The 22,814-nt window shown below is 40.6% G+C and overlaps 1 protein-coding gene across 1 annotated transcript; it reads left to right on the top strand.

Annotated features, from left to right (window-relative positions):
- Positions 1-1,020: 1,020 nt before the first annotated feature.
- On the top strand, positions 1,021-22,389 carry LOC115018246 (myelin protein zero-like protein 2). The gene is made up of 4 exons (XM_029447160.1): positions 1,021-1,234; positions 17,073-17,242; positions 17,563-17,773; positions 19,036-22,389. The coding sequence occupies exons 1-4, from the start codon at positions 1,180-1,182 to the stop codon at positions 19,209-19,211; spliced, it is 612 nt and encodes a 203-aa protein (XP_029303020.1). The 5' UTR covers positions 1,021-1,179; the 3' UTR covers positions 19,212-22,389.
- The last annotated feature ends 425 nt before the right edge of the window (positions 22,390-22,814 follow it).

Raw genomic sequence — 22,814 nt, 5'->3', positions numbered from 1 at the left:
AGTAAAACTGCATTTGTATGGTTTTTTTAAAACTTTTTTTAGGTTGACTATACAGACTGCTGACACATTTGTGAAGTTAATATAAGGGTACATTAACTTTTATGCACTTTTATACTCCCAGTCACGCACAGTTCTTCCTGACAGGCTTCAGACTCACACATCAAAGTGCAGCTCTGCCCCCAAGTGGTTCAAACTGGTATCAGTCAGTTGCTATTGAAGTGTACAACTTTCTGCTGGTCTCCCAGGAGAGAGAAGAACCCTTCAAATCAATATCTCACTCTTTGTTTTTAAACACAGGGTAGTCCAATCAGTATCTGCGTTGTGGTTTTTGACCTATAGAGGAAGCTCTTCACAAATTACTAGTTATAACTAGTTATGTGGAATTTCCATTTAATCGGTTTTAAACGATCTCATTTGATATAATTAACTGGCTTTTTAATTTAATTCCACGATTAAAGTCAACACATTTTAATTAGTGCACATTTATTAAAGATGTGTCATAGTGATATTATTCATATCAAAACCATCTTTCAATTTGAAGTCATAATATGTCACATAAAGAGGAATTAAATGCCGTAAGTGTCTTACTTACCATGTCAAAGCGCACAGCATGGATATATATTGTATTCTGTTATGTTGTATCATGATACATCAGACAACAAAGCGTTAGATGAGACGTTAGATTATGCATGGCACACACTGTCTATAGAATGCGGATGTGTTTACGTAACATCTTTGAGTATGGATCTACACATTACGTGTTTTACGCAGCAGCAGAACAGGTTGGGTGACCAAGAATCAGCCACCTTTGGGTTTAACGTGTGTGTGTGTGTGTGTGTGTGTGTGTGTGTGTGTGTGTGTGTGTGTGTGTGTGTGTGTGTGTGTGTGCGCGAGAGAGAGAGAGATAAGAGGGTAGAGAGGATAGTGGATGACTTTGTTACTCCGCCCGAAAATGTGGTGGGAGGGTGCTGAAATGAAATGTATGAGCGCAGCAGCGAGTTGGGACGCGTCTTTGGAGAAAAAGGTGGAGGAGAGGACTCAGTGTAACTTCATGTTTTTATCCCTCTCAAAAGAGGATTCACAGACTTATCGGCCGGGTTTCCAGTCACTGTGAGTCGGCGGAGGAGTCTCACTTGGTTAGTTGACTCCCGGTCTCTTGGTCATCGGACAGTCCATCCAATGTGCGTAAAAGGGCTCTGTTTCCTCACCGTCCTGTGTGGACTCGCAGCTTCAGGTGAGACACCAGTTTAGTGTGAGTGGATAAACCGAGGAATTGTTGTTTAACAATGTATTTGTATCTGGTATCATATAGTCTAGTGGGATTTATCCAAGTGTATTTATTTGTTTTTATTCTTTCTGTCAACCCATTGTTTTGATGCTTTGTTCCTTACGGGGTACATTAGCCAATAAATAAAAACATTATCCAACAGTAAAGAAAAAATAAATGTCCTCTATACAAAACGAGCTTTTATCTGCTTGGTGTTTATTTTAACATCTGGGGTTTTCCAAAAGTTTACATTGCCAGCGTTTTCTTCACATCCCAAGAGTGATCTTAAGACCTAACAGGATGGCCGTTTAGAGACGCTCCCGACAATCGAGTTTCAAAGTAAAAGAGAAAACCCTGATTGTCTGTCCATTAGTGAAAGCTCCGCAGGGACACATAACCTCCATCTCTGCGCGCAAGTCGTGCGTCATTAGGAAGTGGAGAACTTGGCACACTGACACCGTACAGTGGGTCTTTATAGAATTCCTGTAAAAAGCCATAAAACAGACACATGCAGGGGGCCGTTTCTGGCGACATAATGACTTTACAGTATTTACCGGCATCAAATCCTGGCCGCATTGTGTTTTGGTTTTAAACAACCCCACTACTTTCCTGCCTATTAATGTGCATCCGCTTAAATCCACAAAGACTGTGAAGTGGCCGCAGATAAGTCCACCTGCTTCCCGTACAAGGGGGTTCAGGATATATCATTTGAATCATAACAACTGGTGAGACACACGCCCATGGAAATAAACACTAATAAATATCTGATTGCTATAGCTGCTCACATCTAAATGCTGTGATGACATGGCTAATGGGACATGTTTTAATATCACAAATTGGCATATCACTGGCAATTCATTTAGCAGACACCAGGTTGTTTAACCTTGAAGTAATCTGTGTCCATCCCAGTTAAGTGGATTATATTGATTGAACATGTCCATCCACTGCCAAAGCACCATGTAGGGATTCACTATAGTAGCAAGCTGCTTATGTTTACAAGGAGCATGTGCCTGCAGATCAGTCAAAACAGTCACAGGCTGACAGAAAGAGCAGAAGGATGACTGACTATACTGTGTGGATATGGAGGGATATATTATCAAATAACAGCATGTGGGGGAAAGCATGTTGGAACTGATTACAGCTCAGCAGCATTTCACTTCTCATATCTGTTATGCTGCAATCGGTTTCATTGCCTTTGGCTTTGTTGTGTTGGCAAAACGACGCAGCATGATCAAACAAGCCAGCGGACTCACTCGTCACATTTTCACGAGACAAGTACGGTGTAAAATTGCAATTATGTGTGCAAAATAACTCTGATTAATTTCTGTCTCTTACCGTCCCCCCAACTCTTTTCAGGTACACAGATACACAGCATGACATGTTTACCCGTCAGCCCGCCACTGTTTTGAAATGAAGTGCACTGATCAAAGGCATTTAGTGTTCATTTACTCGCAGTCTATTTCTAAGGAGATAATGATGACCGAACAGAATAATCTCTCTCTCGTCCCGTCGCTCCAAATATAATCACAGCAAGCGTTGCAGTAGTTAAGAATCACTCATCACTCTCAAAAATAAACACTACTCCTTTGTGTATTTGATATTCAGCAGGAACACACAACAAATAAAAAATACTATGGATCATAATTTGTGTGTGAAAATACTTTTGGGAGCAATGTTTTTGCTTTTCAAAACGCCAGAATAAAATTCTCTTGAGGAGATCATTACCGGATTTGGACTTTTTATATTTGTGAGGTGTGCGAGAAGCAATGTCAACGCAGGATGAGTGAAAAGCTTGTGTGTCTCTCATGAGTCTCATGGAGGTGGAGGTCGACCACCATAATAGTACAAATGAAAGCTAAGTAGCTGATCATACCAAAAATACTTACTGCAACATGTTGATAACTATGGCTGTTATACCTGTTTTGGGACAGGAACACATTGTGCTCTGTGTAGGTGCCATTTCACCTCCAAGTTGCTATGAAGTGCAGATGTAATTTAAAACTACATTTTGATACAATACCCCTTTGCAAGACAAGGCAAAAAGATAATTATTTTTTAGTTTTACTTGATTTGCAAATCTTTCAATTTATCACTTTTCCGAAAAAACAATAGCCATGCAGTTGACGTAGGTGCCCCTGGTGGTTTAAAGAAACAGGTGTCGCTGGTGTCCACAGACAGTAGTGTGGAATGTTCCGTCTCCTCCTCAACCTCACCTTGTTCTCTTGTTTTGAGCTGTTGAAATATTGAAAAGGAAAAAGTAATGTTTGTAAGCAGAAGCCTTCAATAGAAGTCAAGGAAAACACCACATTCATAGGACAGACTCTAAATGTTCTTCATCGTTCTCAACGGGTACTTTTCATACATGTGCTGTAAGTTGGTAGCAGATTACATTTAAACACATCATTTCCTGTGTCATTTACTTCATTTCCAAACCGGCAGAATAACAACTCATCCACACACTGTGGCTGGCTAATTAGAAAAGGAAACATACTGAAAGTAAACACTACACTAGTCTTAACAACTTCGCCTTAACTTAACCATTTTTTGATCCCCTGTTGATGATGAATCTGTCTTTTTTGTACTTTTCTTTAATCCTTTGTTTTCTTCTGACATTTTCTTCTTCAACCAGAAGTCTAAAATGCGCACAAGCGGACGTGTGCAAACATGTCCTGATTTACAGGTTTAGCACACACACACGTGCACACACACACATACCAGACACTTAAACTGGTTATTTAGGCTTCAGTTTAACTCAGATTTACAGTAGAAAAGCGGCCTCTTGTATCTGTTTGCTGGGATATAACAGTTAACTCTCTGCCACGTCGTCTCTAATCTTGCCACAATGTTAGATCAGGGTAACAAAGCATGTCTGTGGTTTTTTGACGCGATGTGATGTGTTGACGCACCTCGGAGGACGTCTGGCCTTTGTGTTGGCTTGATGGTATTGCCTTGGGGTGTGTAGAGTTGACAATGAAACGTTCATATGCAAAAAAAAAACACATCAATCTCTGACACAGTGGGTTTAGGGCGCATCTGTGAAGTGTTTGAGTGTGAAGGCAAGGCTCTCCCTGTGTAATGTTTAAACCACAAGACTGTGCTCGGCTCCAAGTGTAAACAGGGATTTGCAAGTGTTTGCAGGTTCACCCAAGGTTTGAGTGTATGCACGCGCACGCACGCACACACACACACGCACACACACACGCACGCACGCACGCACGCACACACACACACACACACACACACACACACACACACACACACACACACACACACACACACATGTTTAGTGTTCATCGGAATCTGTGCAAATGCGAATACTGCATATCTGTGAGCATTCTGTTTTCTTCTGTTTAGTCACATTCTTACATGCTCTGTTGGCAAGTCACTCGTTTCTCAAAATTGTTTAGAGATACCGTAAACAAGTAGATCTTCCAGTTAAAGCAACACCTGCACTAGGTTCATGGCATGTGTGATAAATCATCAGTTTCCACAGAATAGCAGCGGTTCTTTTTGAGTCATCTGATCTGCACAAAGCCAAGGAGAATTTCAAAATCATTTGCCATCAGTTCAATAATGTGTGATTACAAGCAGAGCAGTCACAATGCAGCCTTGTCTTACTCTCAGGGCATCAAATACCAAATCTTGGGGCTTCATCGTCTTGATATAAAAGCACAAGGCACCCTTTAGCTTCTCTGTGAGATGCACCAGGCTTTCAAAGTAAGTCCAATGTCAACCCATCCCCGTCATTATTAGATCAGAGCAACGGCCTTAGTGTTAAAAACGTCCGCTTCAGGCGAGAGGGAAAAATAACTCCATCCACCACCCCGGATGGAGTTATCTTTACTGAGGAGCTAATGTCATGTGATGCTACATGACTGAGTCACATGACGATAGGTCCGTAGCTTATTTGAACCCAAACCATGATCATTTTTCTAAACCTAACCAAGTGGTTTTGTTTCCTTAACCGAACAGTGACCCTCTCACAACGTTAACCACGTGTTACAAAGACGTTACCGAGTAAGGTGTTACAATACACGCCAACCTTCTAATTCAAGATACGTTGCAAAAGGCTGCTTTGGCCGAAGCGGAGGCTTCTCCCCAAGCTGCAAAATATGACGAGTAGGGATGAGATCACATTGCATAATAAGAGAATTACCCCGAACGGGAAGTTACTTCGTCATAAATTCCTTCGAACGTACTTCGACATATCCAGCCATTGTTATTTAAAACACTGACTAATGCGAAAAGGTTTCTGTATTTTAAAGACAGCTACTTAACCAGTTTTAGTTCTGACACTGTATTCATCTGACACTCTATAATTTAAATGAATGAGAGTATAAGTAGAGGAGAGGAGAGGTGGGGCTTATGGGTGGGGTAGGTGAAGGATAGGATGCAAGGGTTCAGTCACAGTTAATCACTTGAATGTTCTCTCCACCTACCGTATCGTTCATCTTTATTGAAGCCTGTGTAAGTGAGTGCTTTATAGTTTCGCTGTGTGTTATATATATATATATATTATATGTCCAGTCAGTTTATAGGCAGCACGTTCTCACTCCCAAGTCGTCAAATACGGCAGCTTGGTCAGTGGCCCTCGTTTTAAACTATGACATTCTATTTGTCCGTAATTATGTCAGAGTAAAATAAAGTAAAGTCAGGTGACGAGCGGAAAATGTCACATGCAAAACTGACATATGCAAAGGTGGTACTTGAGGCGCATGTAGAGCGCATAGATTGAAGCACAGGGCCACTGCAAAGCTGCCGAATGTGTTGAATTAGGAGTGAGAAGGTGTTTTTCTAGTATGGCTCAAAGAACAAACAGCTAAAGCTACTGTAACAGTAGAGCAAGTGGAGAATAGTCAAAGCCAGTGAACTTAATAAAATACTACCGGATCAAATGTGGCTGTAGCAGTAAAACACTCCCGTGTCTACACAGGAGGTGTGAGCAGCATGTAAGCAGAGCTGCAGCAGCTTCAGGGCTGTCTGTGTCTGCACAGAATGCGTTCAGGCACATTATTGAGTGTATTTCAGCCAGGTTCTGGCAGCGCTCAGAACCCAACGTACAACCACTGTAGTGACTTGTGTAAAAAAAAGAAGAAAGTAGACTTGAAGAGCAACATTCTGTCAGTTATATCGTCATGCTTTAAAGGTTCAATGTGTAAGAGAACATGCCAACATTTGAACTTAAAACATTAAAAACAATTCACTAACATTATCTGCAGAATGTGAAGAGGTAACAGTGTTGACGTTGTGTCAAAGACGTCTATGTGTTGAGTTGCAGGGATATCTACTGAAATCAGCATGCAGGCTGACAGTGCCGGCCCGTACTGTCTAGAGGCGATAGTGAGTCACTGTAGCGCCAGTGCAGAGGGAGAAGAAGTAGAGCTGCCTGACTGGCTTGTCAACATTACATCCAGGATCCCTGCACGTTTTCATAGTTTGCTCTAAATAAATCAGAAATGGCAGAAACGAGAAAAGGACTCGCAGTATCGCCTCGTTCCCACCGCTGCCAGGAAGCTGGTTTGCTGGGAGAAGAGTGTGCGAGAGAGACGGGAGACTGACAGATCTTCCGTTATCTGTCAGCAATTAGCGCTTATTTAGCCGACTCCACGTTGGATCATCAAACTTTCTGTTGCTTCCGTTACACAGGTTAGACCCAGCGTGTTACTCCCGGTGCTGGGATATTCGTTAAAACTTACTGCACAGCCCCCAGTTCCACAGTAAGCACCGATATCTAAGCCCCGCGTGAAGATTATAAGATAACAGTGTTATTTAGACCGGCTCTCAGAGTGTCAGTCTGGTCTAATGGACTGACAGACTGACAGGCTTACACAGGAGTAAAGTACACAGTACATATATCAACACTAGAAGAGAGAGATGTACGTGTAGCTGTAGAATACAATACACAATATAAATAATACACTACAATACTCTAAAACTCAGAATACAATAAATATGACAAACTACTACAACTCAAATATAAACAGGTTAACATACTCTAGTTGGCTTTTCAAATAACTGATGGTTTTGAAGATTGATGAATTTAGATTGTATGGAGCCAGTAGTAGAGGTGAAATACTGCCTCAGGCGGCACAGAACTACACATTGAACCTTGAAAGCTTCCTTCAGAGCCACAGATGATATTATTCAGTCATTTTACAGGCTGAGGAGTATTTTTTGTGACAAGGTAACGGATCTTTATTTGAGAAATTGGTGGCGTGCCCCTTTAAGGCGGGAAGCAAAGAGCAGGCCTGTAACTCCTCCGCAGTGTAGTTTTTGATCTGTGTATATACATTTGCTAATTTATTCATCTGCTCAGGAGCAGAGGTGTAATTCACAGTGGGACTGGATTCAGTCTGCCTCATACCACTGCAGGATGCTAAACATACGGCTAGACTAGCTTCGTAGGAAATATGTGATATTAATGTTGTCTTTTGAGGGTTTCTTTTGAGGGACTCGTCCTTCCAACAGAAGCCTGTGGGTGTGTTGAATGTAAACGTACGCGTTGGACCCCCCCTCATGAGTTTGTAATCTCAAGGAGAAGTTGTGGAGTCAGCTGCGAGGTGGGAGTGGAAGAGGTTTGATGGATTAAACTCTTATCCTCACTCACCCACTACACGTTTCCTCTGGACGCCACCGCCTGATGAATTACAATTGGCCTGGAGGCAGCGGGGGGGGGGGGGGGGGGGGGGGGGGGGGGGGGGGGGGAAGAGAGAGAGGAAGAAAGACTTAGAAAAAGAGATTGATGCTTGGTTTATGTCTGGACTTTCGAGTGTTTTCAAATACATTTTTGTAGTTTTATTTTTTGTTTGGTACAGTTTATACGTCTATGGGGTCAAAGGCAGAATAAGAACAGTAAATGCATTATCCAAATTGTAATTTTTCAAATATTTATATAAAGAAATGTCTGTTTTTTTGCCTCTATGAGCAAAGAGAGATTCCCCATAAATCAAGTTAATGAAAGCTTTTAGCTTTGCTGTTCCAAACACCCGGTGTCTGGTACATCTCTCTGGTAGTGATACATTTCATACTTCAGCTTCATTTGGAGTAATATGCAAGGATCGTCACCATGGATGAAAGAAAACAGCACCACCTGCAGACACTCAAACTCCTTCAACAGAACGTCCAGGGAAAGTTTGATTGACAAGTGATCTGTTGGTGGGAGGGGGGGGGGGGGAGAAAGAAAATCATAAAATATAAAGGCAGCAGATAAGGACTGAATATACAGTAGTGTTGAGAGAAAGAGAGGTAGTGCTTATGCTCTGGTATGTGCACGTTTTCTCTCATCATACATAACATGGCCACAAGAATGTCTGAATATTACACTTATATGTGATAGTTGCACGTGTAATTCCAAAAAACGTGTGCATAAATAACATCCACTGATGTTGACGATACAAGACCTGGCTTGTATTTGGTGTTCAAGTTCAAGTCCAAAGGTGTTGGATGGAGTTCAGACTCTGTGCAGGCCAGTCAAGTTCTTCTGGGGGAAACCATTTCTTTATCAACCTAGCTTTGTGCACTAATGCATCGTTGTGTTGAAACAGGAAAAGACCTTCCCCAAACTGTTGACACAAGCACACTATTGTACAAATATGTTACTATGCTGTAGCATAAATATTTCCTTTAACTGGCCCAAACCATGCAAACAACCCCAGAGCAAAAGCACACACAGTGATGTGATAACATACCTTTGGCCACACATTGTATTTGCTTGTCTTGGCACAACTGCATGTTCATGACTGATGGGAATGAACGGAAACTTGCATAAAGAAAATGTATAGCACGGTATGTTAAACACAGTTGTGTCCATGTCAGGGGTTCCCTCCCATTACACCACTCAACACTTACACTTTACCTCAACTCTGTATCGTCCTCCTCTGCGAACACACTGTTACCTGAACCTGCCATTCCCAGCCCCTCAGTCCAGCCGTGTATGAAAGACAGGCCTTGTGAATAAAAAAGAAAAGTAACCTGGGCTTGTGAAACCTCTCACAAAGGAGAGAAGAGGCCCTTTGTAATCCACTGAGCTCTTTGTGTGTTTGGTCCTGTCCTAAGTGTTTCCTCCAAAACCGGTGCAACAGAGAATCAGGTTTCCTCCGGTGGTCCCTTTGTTTCTGAGCCATAATGAGGAGAGGAAAGGCACCAACACACACCGTCTACAAAATAATGTAATGAAACCAATTTCCTGATTCAGAGTCGTGAAAACTGCTTCATGTTTCCAGTGTTTCTTCCCCTCTCTTAGAGTAAAGACTTAACATCCTCTTGTCCAATGGAAACACCAGTATACTGTATAAAGAAAGGAAACAGCTGTTAAACAGTGATTGGTAACTGTGTGTTGTCCCAATGGTATCTGGATATCATTATGTAGGCTACTGTCCAATCATGGATGTTAATATACCTTTGATGAAAAACAGTTCTGTTCCCTCTGCTTTCCCTTTGCCGTTTATAAATCTGCATATGTATGAGCAACTGCATCAAGAAGCCTGCAAGGTATAAGACTTCCCAAAGACATTGTGCAATAAGGCATGCAAAGTTTGTCCATTTTGTGGATGTTTTTAAGATGTTCAAAGAAAATATTTAGAATACCAGAGAATGTTTGCTGAGCAGTTATGACGATGGTTCAATATACCACGCATGCCTCTCTGCAGTGTGAAACACACCCAGACAGGCCCCCATTGGCAACGGTACCTAAGTACAATAATTGTGATGAGACAGTTCTGTTTGTCTGTTAGCTCGCACAGAACTCAAAACGTTGAGAGATTTTAGTTAAGCGTGGTTTAAAGTTAGGTTGGGGCCAAAGGAAGAAGTGATTGTGTTTTGATGCAGAACATATATCTAGACCAGGGGTCACCAACCTTTTTGATACTTCAAAGGTACCGAACAATACGAAGGGCTACTTGTTTGATACAAACTTCCTGAATAACATAGTTGCACGGTTCACCTTTAATGATAATATTATCATTAATATTAATAATAATCATAATAAATATTCATATATGTGAAGAGTCTGATCACATGTTAATGTTAATTATTCCTCACAATAATTATTAACAATGATTTACCATCGTAGGAAACAAAGATATATTTTAACATGCAACATTATTTATTTATGTTCTCAATCTATTTCAACATTTGAAAGTCAGAGTTATCACATCTCTGATATTTGTGTAAATATCTTTATTGACAGTTTTGAATGAGCACATTTATAGCATTTTGTTCAAAATCACAACAGTTATACTTTAGTACAAAGCATCACTTAACCATTTTATAGGAAATCATTAACTGTCACATCTTCAGATCATATCCTGTTTGTACAAACACTAACTGTGTAACATCACAGAGTGGAGATCACATCAGAACCTTTCTTCTCGTCTTAGAACAGTGTTTTCAATAACATCATTGCCCCTTTCAAGATCTCTCCGAAAAGGCTTTCTTGTTCTTTATTAAAAATGAAGCTTCCGATGCTTTGTGTGACTTGTTCACCGGGCTCGTGAAAAGAGATGCTGCTGCCCAAAGCTGCTTTAACTCTCGGCTTGTTCTGCCCGCAGTGCTGCAGCTGGTAGTTAGTTAGTTAGTTTGTTAGTTAGTTTGTTAGTTAGCATGGTAGCTTCTGTGACACGTACCGAAGTGTCTCCACAATGTGCCGCTTTGCCGTCGCCCCGCAAATGAGACATACACACTTTTCTTTCACTGTTGTAAAAAAGTAATTTTTCTTCCCAATCATTTTGAAAATATAGAAAATAGTTAGTTTTCTTTCACTTTTCTGCCATGTTTAGCGTAAGAAACGCACCTAGCGCCCCATCGTAGCTGCTCACGCTAGCTTGTCTCAGCGAGAAGGGAAATGGAGATTAAGTTTGCCAGAGTTCATAAATACATAAAACGTTTTTGTTTTTTAAATTATATATGCAATATTGTCATTTTAAAGTAAAGAATAATTCAAGTGTTATTGATTTAAAAAAACAGCAAAACAATTAAATACAAATTTTAGACGGAGCTCCATGGTGCCTAGTGCTATATTGGCTATTTCCCTTTTCTTTTTTTCCTTTCCAAAACCAAAAGACCCGAGCAAAAGTGTTAATCTGCTCTAACGTGAGCGGCTAACTAGCTAACTAGCTTACTGCGTAGGCCTACAGATGTAACTGAGCAGCATTTCATTAAGTAAGTTGTGGAAGCTGGTTTCAGATGCTATTAGAGTTATAGTTAGCAGCTCTGTCCTGCTCTTTTACAGGTATGGGAAAATTTACTCACCAAATGTATTCCCTGAGATAGCAAAATGTTCACCAAACACATTGGTTTGTCCTCATCTTGAAGCCTTGTATCTTGTCATTTTGGAAGTGAAAACATAGCCAACTGTTTCAAAATACGGACAATAAATCATAAACCCAACTAACTTGGTGAGCTAACGTTAGCTTAATTGGGTAGCTGGCTGGCTAGCTGCAGTTGATACAATTTGCCAGTGACAGTTGTTGTTTTAGCGAAAGAATGCTTTTGTCTACCTTTGGCTAAAATTGTTATTATTTGCATAGGCATAGTGACAGTTGCTAAGGGGGCGGGGCTTAATGAACAGTTCATTCTGATTAGTATAACATCGCTCCCCCAATTTTTATAGTATAGCAGAACAAAAATAACTTCTGCCAGCCCTTTCTTCTGCACTGACTCAGCACATTCATGTATACAGTATAGCCTATATCCTACTATATCTGGCAGCGTGTATAAGGCAATATAAAGCGAGGTTATGCAGTTTTATAACTGTCTAGACTCTTTGACATTGGAAGAAATATTATATGGGCAGGTCAAACACGACTTGATATTTTTTCCTTTTGAAGGCTTATATACGGTCTTGGGATGACTGCCAAGACAAGCAAACCTAATCACGCTCGAGTGGGCTTGGTTTGATTATTTTACAGTAAATGAAAGTATTTGCCCTCTTTGGCTTCAGACGGGCCAGTGGACCAGTGCAGATTGTACTCAGCGGTGTTGACAGGTAGAATCATGTGCATTAAAGGTTCAGCAAGTTAATTTCATTGTGATATATTGGGCATATTGACAGATATTATGGACTAATGCCAACACCGGTAACTCTAATGGAGAATGTGTGTGTGGACTTGTGCCAAAAACAGTGAGCCCCCTGAGAGATGCCAAATCCCACACATGCATAAACACACACGATACACACACGCATAACAATGGAAGGTAACTGATGCTATATCTGTTCATAAATAGAAACATCTGGAGTTTATATTGACAACAATACCCACAGGCAGGCAGGCAGGCACGCACGCACACACACATACACACACACACAACACACACACACACACACACACACACACACACACACACACACACACACACACACACACACACACACACACGCGCGCACACAATCACTCACATTTTCTCCAGCAGATTGTGCTGAGGTGAAATCCCATGTGTGAAAGTTCAAGCAATCAGGCAGGAAAGTGTCAGCACACTTCACACAAAGACTCAAACGTCGTTTTTTAATTACAAGTGAAGCATGTAATTGATGTTCTTCACATGTTTGACAGCATTTTGTAACTTCAATGAGTGAAATACAGAGTAGAGACAGTCAAGTCTGTATGAAGACTGAGATGAGTTTAAAGAAATCCTTTATGTCCTCTGAAATTAGTTTCACATTTTTTATTTTATTACCTCAGTATAAAGGTATTAAAAAATATTTGAATCATTTGAATTAATATCACCTACTACTATTGCATAATTAGTATATAAACTTGCAGGAAAATTTGAATAGTTTTTGGATGTGTAGTTTTGGAATGAAACCTCTAATGAACTCGTCGTACATTGATCTGCACAAACACTACAACATGCCAGACATTGTCAGCAATTCTTTTGAAACATAATTGGAATAAATTCATATATTTGTCTGGCCCTTCCCTCCTCTGTAGGGTACATAACTCCATCTTAATGGGCCTTCAATGCTCTCTCTCTCTGTGTCCCTGAATGCTGGGTGTGGTCAGCACCGGCCGGGCAGGATGTCCAGACATAAACAAGTGAGCTACTTGGATTTGAAAAACAGACATGCCAGAGTGGAAGAATGGACAGACAAACAAGCAAACAAACACTGTTATCTTATCTCCTCCTTACAGACTGCAATTATGTAGAAAAATACATTTTCCATTATTTTGTTATCTACTTGCTTCGTCCATAAAGCGCTCACTCCTTCATCTACTCAATCATCCTGCTCTTGTTCATCACTTAAGCTCACTCTTTCATTTCTGTGTGTTTATCTCTCTTTTCTCTTTCTCTAAATGAATCAAATTTGGCACTTCACTTATGCAATGGCATGCATCCTCTTCAGCAATTAGTGCCTGTTAATGAACGATTAAATAGTGATCATGCACTTTTAGCTTTGGGGACGAATTAGTGTTGTAATTGAGGCCCTGTACATAGCCCTAACTGTTCTGTCATTCTGCTAATATGCATCCTGCCTCCAAAAAGGCCTGATTAACCTTAATTCTTAATCAGCTCAGCTTGAATCAAAGGAGGGCATAGTTGCGTTTTATTCCTTTGTAGTTGAAAGGAGATTAGCGACGCTAATTTAAAATCTTGTTCTGTAAATAGATTGGTTAAGAGAAGAAATTTGAAAATGAGGTGTTATGGCCTGGAGGACCTGCTTCATCCCCTGGTAGCCTATATGAAGCATGCTGAATCATTGCAGCATCAGTTTATTATGACTCAGCTATTCCGTGTGTACTAAATTCTATGATATGAGGATGTGAAAATTGGGGGGTTTGACTGTGGATACTTATTTGATGAGTAAATAATGTTATTACAGAAATTCCCCCCTCTCCTTTATGTATAAACTAGCTATGCTAACAATGCTAACTATGCTAATTATGCTCGTAGCTCATTGAGCGGTACTTTGGGCTACATGCTTATTTCACAAAGCTAGAAGCACATAATTACAATGTTAATGTTTTACAGGTATATTTAGCATGTTCCCTGTCTTAATTTAGTGTTAGCATGCAAATATTTGCCAATTAGCACTAAACACAAGTAGGCTACAGCTGAGGCTGATGGGTATGTCATTAGTTTTGAAATAATCGACTGACCAACTTTGGCATCTTAAGCACAGGAAATATGTATGGTATACGAGACCTTTGCCTCGTGACTTGGACTCACAGACACACACACACACACACACACACACACACACACACACACACACACACACACACACACACACTGATGAGACAGGGAGGGAGTTATAATCGGCTGTAATGGTACATCCAGCGCTGATGATATCTGCTTAATGAATATCCTAAACACAGGCAGTTTAATCCACTAACTTCAGTGTCTCTATACACTCAGGCAGGTACAGTAGATTAGGAAGCGAGTTGAAGTACTGCCTTATTTTCTAGAAACTGATGCAGAAACGAAAACCCTAAACAAGCATGTTGCACTCTCATTTATCTCTGGTAAAAAATTAACCAGACGGTGTGCAAAGATGGACATTCCTTTCAGTGTGTACTCTGCCTGCATTGTTCACCCCTCCCAGGTTTCATCAAGCTCATTTAAAACACATTAGGCTGTTGTCTAATTAGGCGCTGTCAGGGCCTGGTGAGGAGAGAGACTGTCTATTTTTAATGCTGTGCGGGGGCTGTCTGGCCGCCACACTCTCTCATCCCAGCCATCAGGAAACCCTCCCCATCCTGATAAGAAACAGAACACTCCGCCCGAGGAGCCAAGCCCCGGCTGACATTTTCCTAGCTAGCTCCTGCCTAATTTACTGTGATTATAATGAAAGGGTAACAATATGGTTCAATTTTCCTTTTCTTATTTCTATGCATGGAGCCTTTATTCAACATAGAGCTAACCAACCTCAAATGGCTTAAATCACATTTAAATTGTAGAATAAAGCTTAATCCACCTTTTAGTATTAAACACTACTTTAAATATTTATGATATAATTAAATCATAGTAGGGCTGTCAAACGATTAAAAAAATTCATCTAATTAATTTCAAGCTTTGTGATTAATTAATCTAAATTAATCGCATATAGCAATATTTGCTGTGAGAAGCATTTCAAAATATTCAAATGGATTTTGGAAGATGAGTGAATCAATGAGTAGGTATTATCAACTTAAAGGTCAACATGTCTTTTATTTCAATACAATTTCTCCAATATCTTGTTTGCTACAATTATCTTAGACAACACAGACCATCAGTTTGACATAAAGTGGCATTTCAAATCTGGCATAACATCTTTCATTGCACACTAAACAATATCTTTAAAAGTTGTGTCATTTGAATCATCTGTAAAGCCTCCGTTAACCCCCTGTTAAATGTAAACTTTCCATTCACTGGGCCGAGTAACGTTTTCTCATGATGTTGACGAGGCTGCTGTGGCCGCGCCGCGTCGGTGACGTAAAGAGTCAAGGGGCATCTAAGAGCGCGATTAATCTGCGTATTTGTTTTTATCGCGTTATATTTTCTGTGATTAATTAATCGAAATGAACGCGCTAATTCGACAGCCCTAAATCATAGTAAGCACTGTGAAACAGCTTCAAGTATTGAGCAATCTTTTTTCAGAATCAGCTAGAGATTGCATTTATTTATTTAAATCAGACTACGGCATAACACTGATTTTAGCTGATTGAATCAACACAAACTAGTTATGTCATATGTAAAACTGAGCTCTGGGATGATTTGTGCCCTCGGGTGATCCATCGAGTCACAGACAGCTCCTCTGTCAGATTGAAGTGTCTCTGTGTTTGGCTCGTTCTGCAGGGTACTCATATGGAGTGTGCTAATGACGTTAGGACACGTCTTGGCTACCCTGAGCTCTGCAGAGGGATGGTCTGCTGTGTGTGTGGGGATTGACTTTAATAGGGCTAGACATGGCTCCCTTATATTAAAGGGTATATAAAGCTCTCTCTATAAATAGAGCAGGTGATTTTGGACTAGACAGCCTGCACAAAAACTTAAAAGTGACTCATACGCACATATTGACTGGGTTGCTTTAGAATAATGTTGGATTTATCTCGATAAACAAGACTCTGCAATCTTAGGGAGAGAGAGACGTGATCGGCTGGTTCTTGATGTGACGTTGAGCGGTTGCCAGACAGTAACTCAGCATTAAGCATGTCTCTGCCTTAGACAGTGCATGTGTGTGCTGGTGCAGTGTATGAGTGTGTCAGCATTAACTCCATTCTGTGGAGCTCCATCCATCATTATGTGGAAGAGCCAAATGGTTGCCAATATGCTCTCCACTCTTCCAGTCCATTCATTTTCCATCTAATAGGTCTACTGTAAAGATTGATATAGTCCATATCCATATAACATACAGCAGACTCTCAATTTCAACCCTGTCTCAGCTGCAGTAGTGAAGCTAAAGTGGCTATTATTCATTAAATGTCACATATTTGGTCTACTGATCTGAAATCAGTTTGGACTTTCAGGATGTAATGAAGCAGATGTTCAAAATGAGTTCACTTACTGATTCACTCCCTGATCTAATCTTGTACTTCAGCATTTGAACCAATCTGTGGGATTTCACTTTTTTGTTTCTAATACAGTTTCATTGACAACTTAGAGTTAGGGATTTTTCTTGCAGCAGCACTGCGTAGGCAGACTTAGGGTCACTGGGTACATTGTATGCTGGAATCTTCTGATGAGGGTGAATTCATACCATGTCTGTTGCGTATTTTTGTATATGTGTTTTTCACAAACCATTTATTCATATATTGATTTTGTTCTGTGTGCCTTACATTCTGCTTCTGAAGTAAACTCTGCTGCTGTAATATATGTTTGTTATGTGCAGGCGTGCTGCAGGTCAGCGGGATGCGTATATACACAGCTGGGGATATGGAGGCAGTCAACGGGACGGATGTTCGTCTAAAGTGCACGTTCCAGAGTACCACGGCTATCAACTCCAACGCCATCAGCGTCTCCTGGACCTTCAGATCCCTGATAACGGGCAATGAAGAGACGGTGAGTGTATGTGTGTGAGAATGTAACATCAAATCTCCCTCATTGTGTCAGGGAGCATCCACCCCCTCAGCCAACTGAAGGAGGAGTCGGTGAGTCATTCGGCTCTCTACAGAGTGTCTAGGCCAGCCTGTGTGTGTCTATGTGTGTATGAATATTGAGAAGAGAGAGAAAAAGGTGCAGCAGGTCTGGCTTTATATCTTATATTTAAAATAAATATAAAAATATTATAAATAAATAAAATACCTTTCTATCTGTGACAATCCAACCGATCCAACCTATTGTTGCTCCAACCCAATCTACCCATCCATATCCACTTTTAGGTGTTCCACTACCAGCAGCAACCATATGCTCCTTTAGAGGGCATTTTCAGGAAGCGTGTCAGTTGGGCCGGTGACATCATGGGCCGTGACGCCTCCATCATACTTCAACAGGTCAAGTTCACCTACAACGGCACTTACAGCTGCCAGGTTAAGAACCCGCCGGATGTCCACGGCACGGTTGGAAAGATTCGACTGCGTGTCGTCACCACAGGTCAGCACTTAATAATATTTCTACACATAAACCATGAATACATTAGTGTGTTGTGTCTCTGAAAACATCATTTCAACTCTTGTTGAAAATGCCAAATAAGAGAGGACAGCACAAGTGAATGAAGCCAAGGACAATGTTTACATCTATTATCATATTTTTTTTAATGGATGTTTGTTTATATAACATTAGCATATTTTAATTTAAAAGGCTGCAAATGTTCAAGACATATTGAGTAATTCAATTAAATCAATAACAATTAGAAGGTCATTTTCAAATGAGTGTAATCGTCTTTGAACAGTAGTTGAAAACATATATTGCTGCAGTACACATACAGCCTGTGCTGTGACATTAGGTTCAGGTATTATTACTGATCATGAGATGTATTCATTAGATATTTTACCACTGGCTTTCTGTGTGACAGTCAGAACTATTGACCACATACCAATTTATTACTTTGTCTTTCCTTATGTGTAAATATTGAAACAGGTAACAACATGTGAACACGACTCAGTCTACGGTCTGCTAACTGCTGTGACGCTGCACTTAGGCACAGTGATGCTTTGAGCTAAATTAAAAATGTCAGTATGCTAACAATGTCAATGCTATCATGCTGGTGTTTAACAGTTTATTAGATTAGCGTTTTAGCTAAGCACAAAGTCCAGCTGAGGCTAATGGAAATGTTCTGAAACAGAATATTTGGATAAATTGACATTTTGATGTGATGATGGCGCTTGAGAAAGAGTCAGGAGAGTTGTTATAAATAATCCTCTTTGTACCGTTTGATTGCAAGTCATCCAATAGTCATTCATTGAGTCATTTTATTCCAAACCCCAGTCCTCATGCATACATCCTATGAAAAACATGGATATCTAGTAGCAATCCATCTAGCAGACGTTGAGATATTTCACAGGATAAGTGGAAACTTAGACCTGTTGGTGGCGCTACAGGAAAAGTCAGGGGATCAACACATCGGCAGGATTCATCCTCTTGGGAACATGAATGTTTGTAGAAAGTTTCATGGCAATCCATCCAATAGTTTTGGAAATATTTTACTGAAAACCACAGATGTTAAGGGATCACCAAAGCCATCGTCATCCTCTGGGGATCATGAATGTCTGCTGACTAACAGACACACCATTAACATTTCTAAAAATGAAATTATGCTTTTGTATTAATAACAGCCTACAATTGAAACACAGTTACAAATGCACAATACCTCTGAGCAGTGTTGTTTTCTTTCTTTGTTTCATTCTAACCCACAGCCTCTTTCTCCGAACTTCTCCTTCTGGCGTTTGCCATCGGGGGCGGTATCGCGGCTGTGGTCATCCTCCTCATCATCATCCTGTCCTGTAGGCGGTGCAAGAAGAGGACAGAGAGACAGCTGGAAGGGAACGAGGAGGCTCCCCGCAAAGAGAGAAAAGACCCCACTGCGTGGTAAGACCAAGAGAAAGACAGAGGGCGAGGAAGACGGGGATAGAGAGAGGAACAGAAGAATCACACACTTCCTCTCTCGCTCTCCATCTAACTCTGGGGATCGGGGCATGAGGCGCTCGGGCTTGGGGCCTGGGGCTCTTTTCCTACTGGACGTTTTACTTCCTTCTTCCTCTCCAACCCCCGTCTTTGGATCCCAAACCTGGACTAGTTGAGCTGTCAATAACCAGAGATAAATTGAGAATGTGGCTTTGCGTAGGAAGCTGTAGATACAGAGCTTTAACCAGACTCTTGTGTAGCTTTTATGATATCACCATGTGCCTTTCATTTCTGGAAAGAAACAACTGTTTTATCAGATCAAATTCTGCTGTTCAGCTAACTGGGCTTCCAAACATATTTCCTGTTTAGAGTAAATGTTTTGATGATGTAGAGGTTGAACAATGGTGTATTCCTGCTGTTTACTTCCCCACTAATACATTTCAAACCCTAACATACCATGCAGTACAATGAATGAGCAGCTTCCCTAGCGTCTATTGAAGATTTAAATACCAGATGATGGGACACATTATGAAACCCTATACATATCTGTGATCTATAACTAGCAACCCTAATTTCAACGGTCGCATATATCAGCTGTCCGATCCACTTTACTGTGGTTCTTCTGGTGTACATTTCTGTTTGGTTTCACTACTGAAGTTATATTGCTGTGTTTTCTGAGATTGCGTGTTGTTTTTAGCCTGATGTTGAGACTGAAATATTCAAGGTGCTATCAAATAATCAAAACCTGATGGAAAGCACTTGTTGGAAACAGACATTTCATACAGTACTTTTGGAAAAAGAATTGTACCAGCACATAGTTAAACGCAATATCAATTCTAAATTTCATTGACAAAGTGGCAAAACCTTTTACCAACCAGTAAGCCTCTCTGATGGCCGATGTCTGTTTTGAACAATGAGCTGTTTTGTCAAAATTATATTTTTTCATGGGTGTGGGACTTCTTTGTTTCTCTTGGGTTTTCAGATCTCTCTGTAATAGGCTTCATCACTGGTTAGCATCAAAACTGTGTTGCAATACTGAACATCACTGTATTCACCAGACTTTAAAAGCCAAGACCCTCAAGGAAAAGTTGACAACTTTGCTGTCATCTTGGTCGATCAGATTTATTCAGACTTCAAAATGAATCTGTCATTGAAAAACTTGGCGAAGGAAGGAAATATTTTACCCCAATCAGATGCAGATGGGTAAACAGAGATTTTGATCCAATCTTCGCTCTCAACTTGGAATGACTTAACCCTGTGTGACACTAACCCATTGTCCCTGCAGCTGAGTATGTGTTGTCTGCTTGACTTTGTCCTGTCCCCATTCTGTGGGACTTATGCATATGCATTCACATAAATAATTCATGGATGTGTCATGCATGAATTCATATCCCGCTCACTGTGTGTGTGTGTGTGTGTGTGTGCTCTGTTGCTCCCCCTGGTGCATGTCTCCCTCTTCTTCATCTGTGTGTGTGTCCCAGCCACCCATCGAGGTCCTTCCACCTCTACCTTTCAGAGTCGTCCATAGAGATTGACAGTTCAGATGGCATGATCTCAGAGGCCAGCACCAAAGACCCAAGCTCCTCAGAGGACGAGGGCCCGAGCTCAGACGACGAGATAGACGGTGACGACTCCGACTGAGGATATGGGACAGACAGGGAGACAGAATCACTGAAGCCATCCAGGAAGCTCGGTGGAGGGATGCCCAGATGGCACCAATGGATTACGTCCCACGGTTCTGCCGAGTGGAGACTGGATGAAGAAAGCACTGCTGCTGCTGCTGAGTTGAAAACAAGCACATTGTTCAAGAATGGAGGGAAAATGGAAAGAAAGTTCTGTTTGAAATTTTCCGAATAAAAACAAAGAGATTAGAGCGATAAAGATCAAGGCTTTGAAAGAAGATCAAAAGTAGAGTAATTTCCCTTTTGAAAGAGTCCAGAAATCCTGAAGCTGGCTTGGCGACTGTCCTGAAGGGAAAAAGGGCCAATAGCTGTCTGTTGTTTGAGACATGGAGTGTAAGTGTGGGAAGTCAGTAGCACAATCTGCTGCAACAATCAACTGAAAGAAGTCACAACTAATGAAGTTGTCGCCATGATGAGCCATATAAAGACCTTTAAACTTTCAAAGGTGCCTAATTTTTACAAACCATTTTCCGATTGACTTAAAGGACCAGTGTGTAGGATTTAAGTTTCAAGTTTATTTAATTTATAAAGCACTTTAAAAAGCAGACCGCCTTGCACCATGTGATGTGCATGTGAAAATAAGAACAAGTTAAAGTAGAAATAAGTTTAAACACAATTTAGTGTCATCTAGCGGTGAGGTTGCAGATTGCCACCAGCTGAATACCTCCGCTCACCACTCCTTTTCCAAGCGTGTCCAAACCTACAGAGGCCTTCAGGAAATATGTGAATTTATATTATACATAGGTATAAATGTGAAGAGTGTGATTTGTCCATTACTATAGAACATGGCGGTTCCTCATGGTGGACTCCATGAAAGAGGCTCCCTATGTAGATATGAAGGGCTTATTCTGATTACACACTTTTGAAATCACAGTTATGAATACTTCTATTCCATTTCTGCCAATGATCACCCTAAATACAATACACTGGTCCTTAAATAGCATGGAGAATCTGTAGGATCATCTTTCATACTCCTACAATTCAAAGCAAAATAGGTCTTGCATTTCAGTCAGTTTTGTGCAACCATCAACAATCGGAGTACTTGTTCGGAGAAGTTTTCTCTGACAACTGCTGGCTGTATTCCACATCAAACTACTCGGATAAAAAAAAGCATAAATGCGATGTTTCTGTCAAGTCTGAAGGCCAAATACTTGATCGGTTAGGCATGCACCTGTCCTGTTGCATGGAAGATCTGAAAACCCTTTGTTTGCAAAGTGTCCTTGAGAACCTGTTTTTTCTCTGTGCGTCTGTGAATCATCACATCTACTAACAAATTATTATAACGCCTGTCTTTCTTCCTTTTTATGATTTTGTACTTGTGATGTTATACTGAGCAATATTTTTATAGATTGTTTTTTTTAGATAATGCCATAAGTATGTTATCACATTGTTTAAAATGTCACTCCATGTGTTTGTTATAGAGCTATTATAAAATATTTTCTAATAAAAATGCCTTTAAATGTTTACGATATTGACTGACGTAACATTTCACACACAAGGTTGATCTGGGCAGACACTAGCTGGCCCATGAGACAAATAATCACACATAACGTAAAAAGATATGACTCATCCATTATGTAAGAGAGGAATCTTGTTATCCATCATTTATTATGCATCATTATTTTTAATGCACTACCTCCAGTTATGTGTGTGCTTATGGTGTGTCTGTCTGCAGAGCTCTTCACTTGTTTACCTGTAAGCATTACTGCAGTGAATCATTCTTTCATTTGTTGCAGCTCCAATATGCTTATGCCTTCCTTTGTGACTGCAGTCTGGGTTTGCTTATTTGTTGGACAAAATTGTTCATGACCATGAATATGTTACTCTATGTCTTTGTGTGTGTGTGTGTGTGTGTGTGTGTGTGTGTGTGTGTGTGTGTGTGTGTGTGT

The sequence above is a fragment of the Cottoperca gobio genome, chromosome 13, assembly GCF_900634415.1.
Source record: "Cottoperca gobio chromosome 13, fCotGob3.1, whole genome shotgun sequence".
NCBI lineage: Eukaryota > Metazoa > Chordata > Actinopteri > Perciformes > Bovichtidae > Cottoperca > Cottoperca gobio.
This window is presented reverse-complemented; position numbering and strand designations above follow the sequence as displayed.

What these genes read in the sequence shown, in the direction of transcription:
- LOC115018246 (XM_029447160.1), top strand. Translation starts at nt 1,180, where the DNA reads ATGTGCGTAAAAGGGCTCTGTTTCCTCACCGTCCTGTGTGGACTCGCA. An exon ending in TAACGGGCAATGAAGAGACG is followed by an intron (nt 17,243 to 17,562) that starts GTGAGTGTATGT and finishes ATCCACTTTTAG; the next exon opens with GTGTTCCACTACCAGCAGCA. An exon ending in ACTGCGTGTCGTCACCACAG is followed by an intron (nt 17,774 to 19,035) that starts GTCAGCACTTAA and finishes TCTAACCCACAG; the next exon opens with CCTCTTTCTCCGAACTTCTC.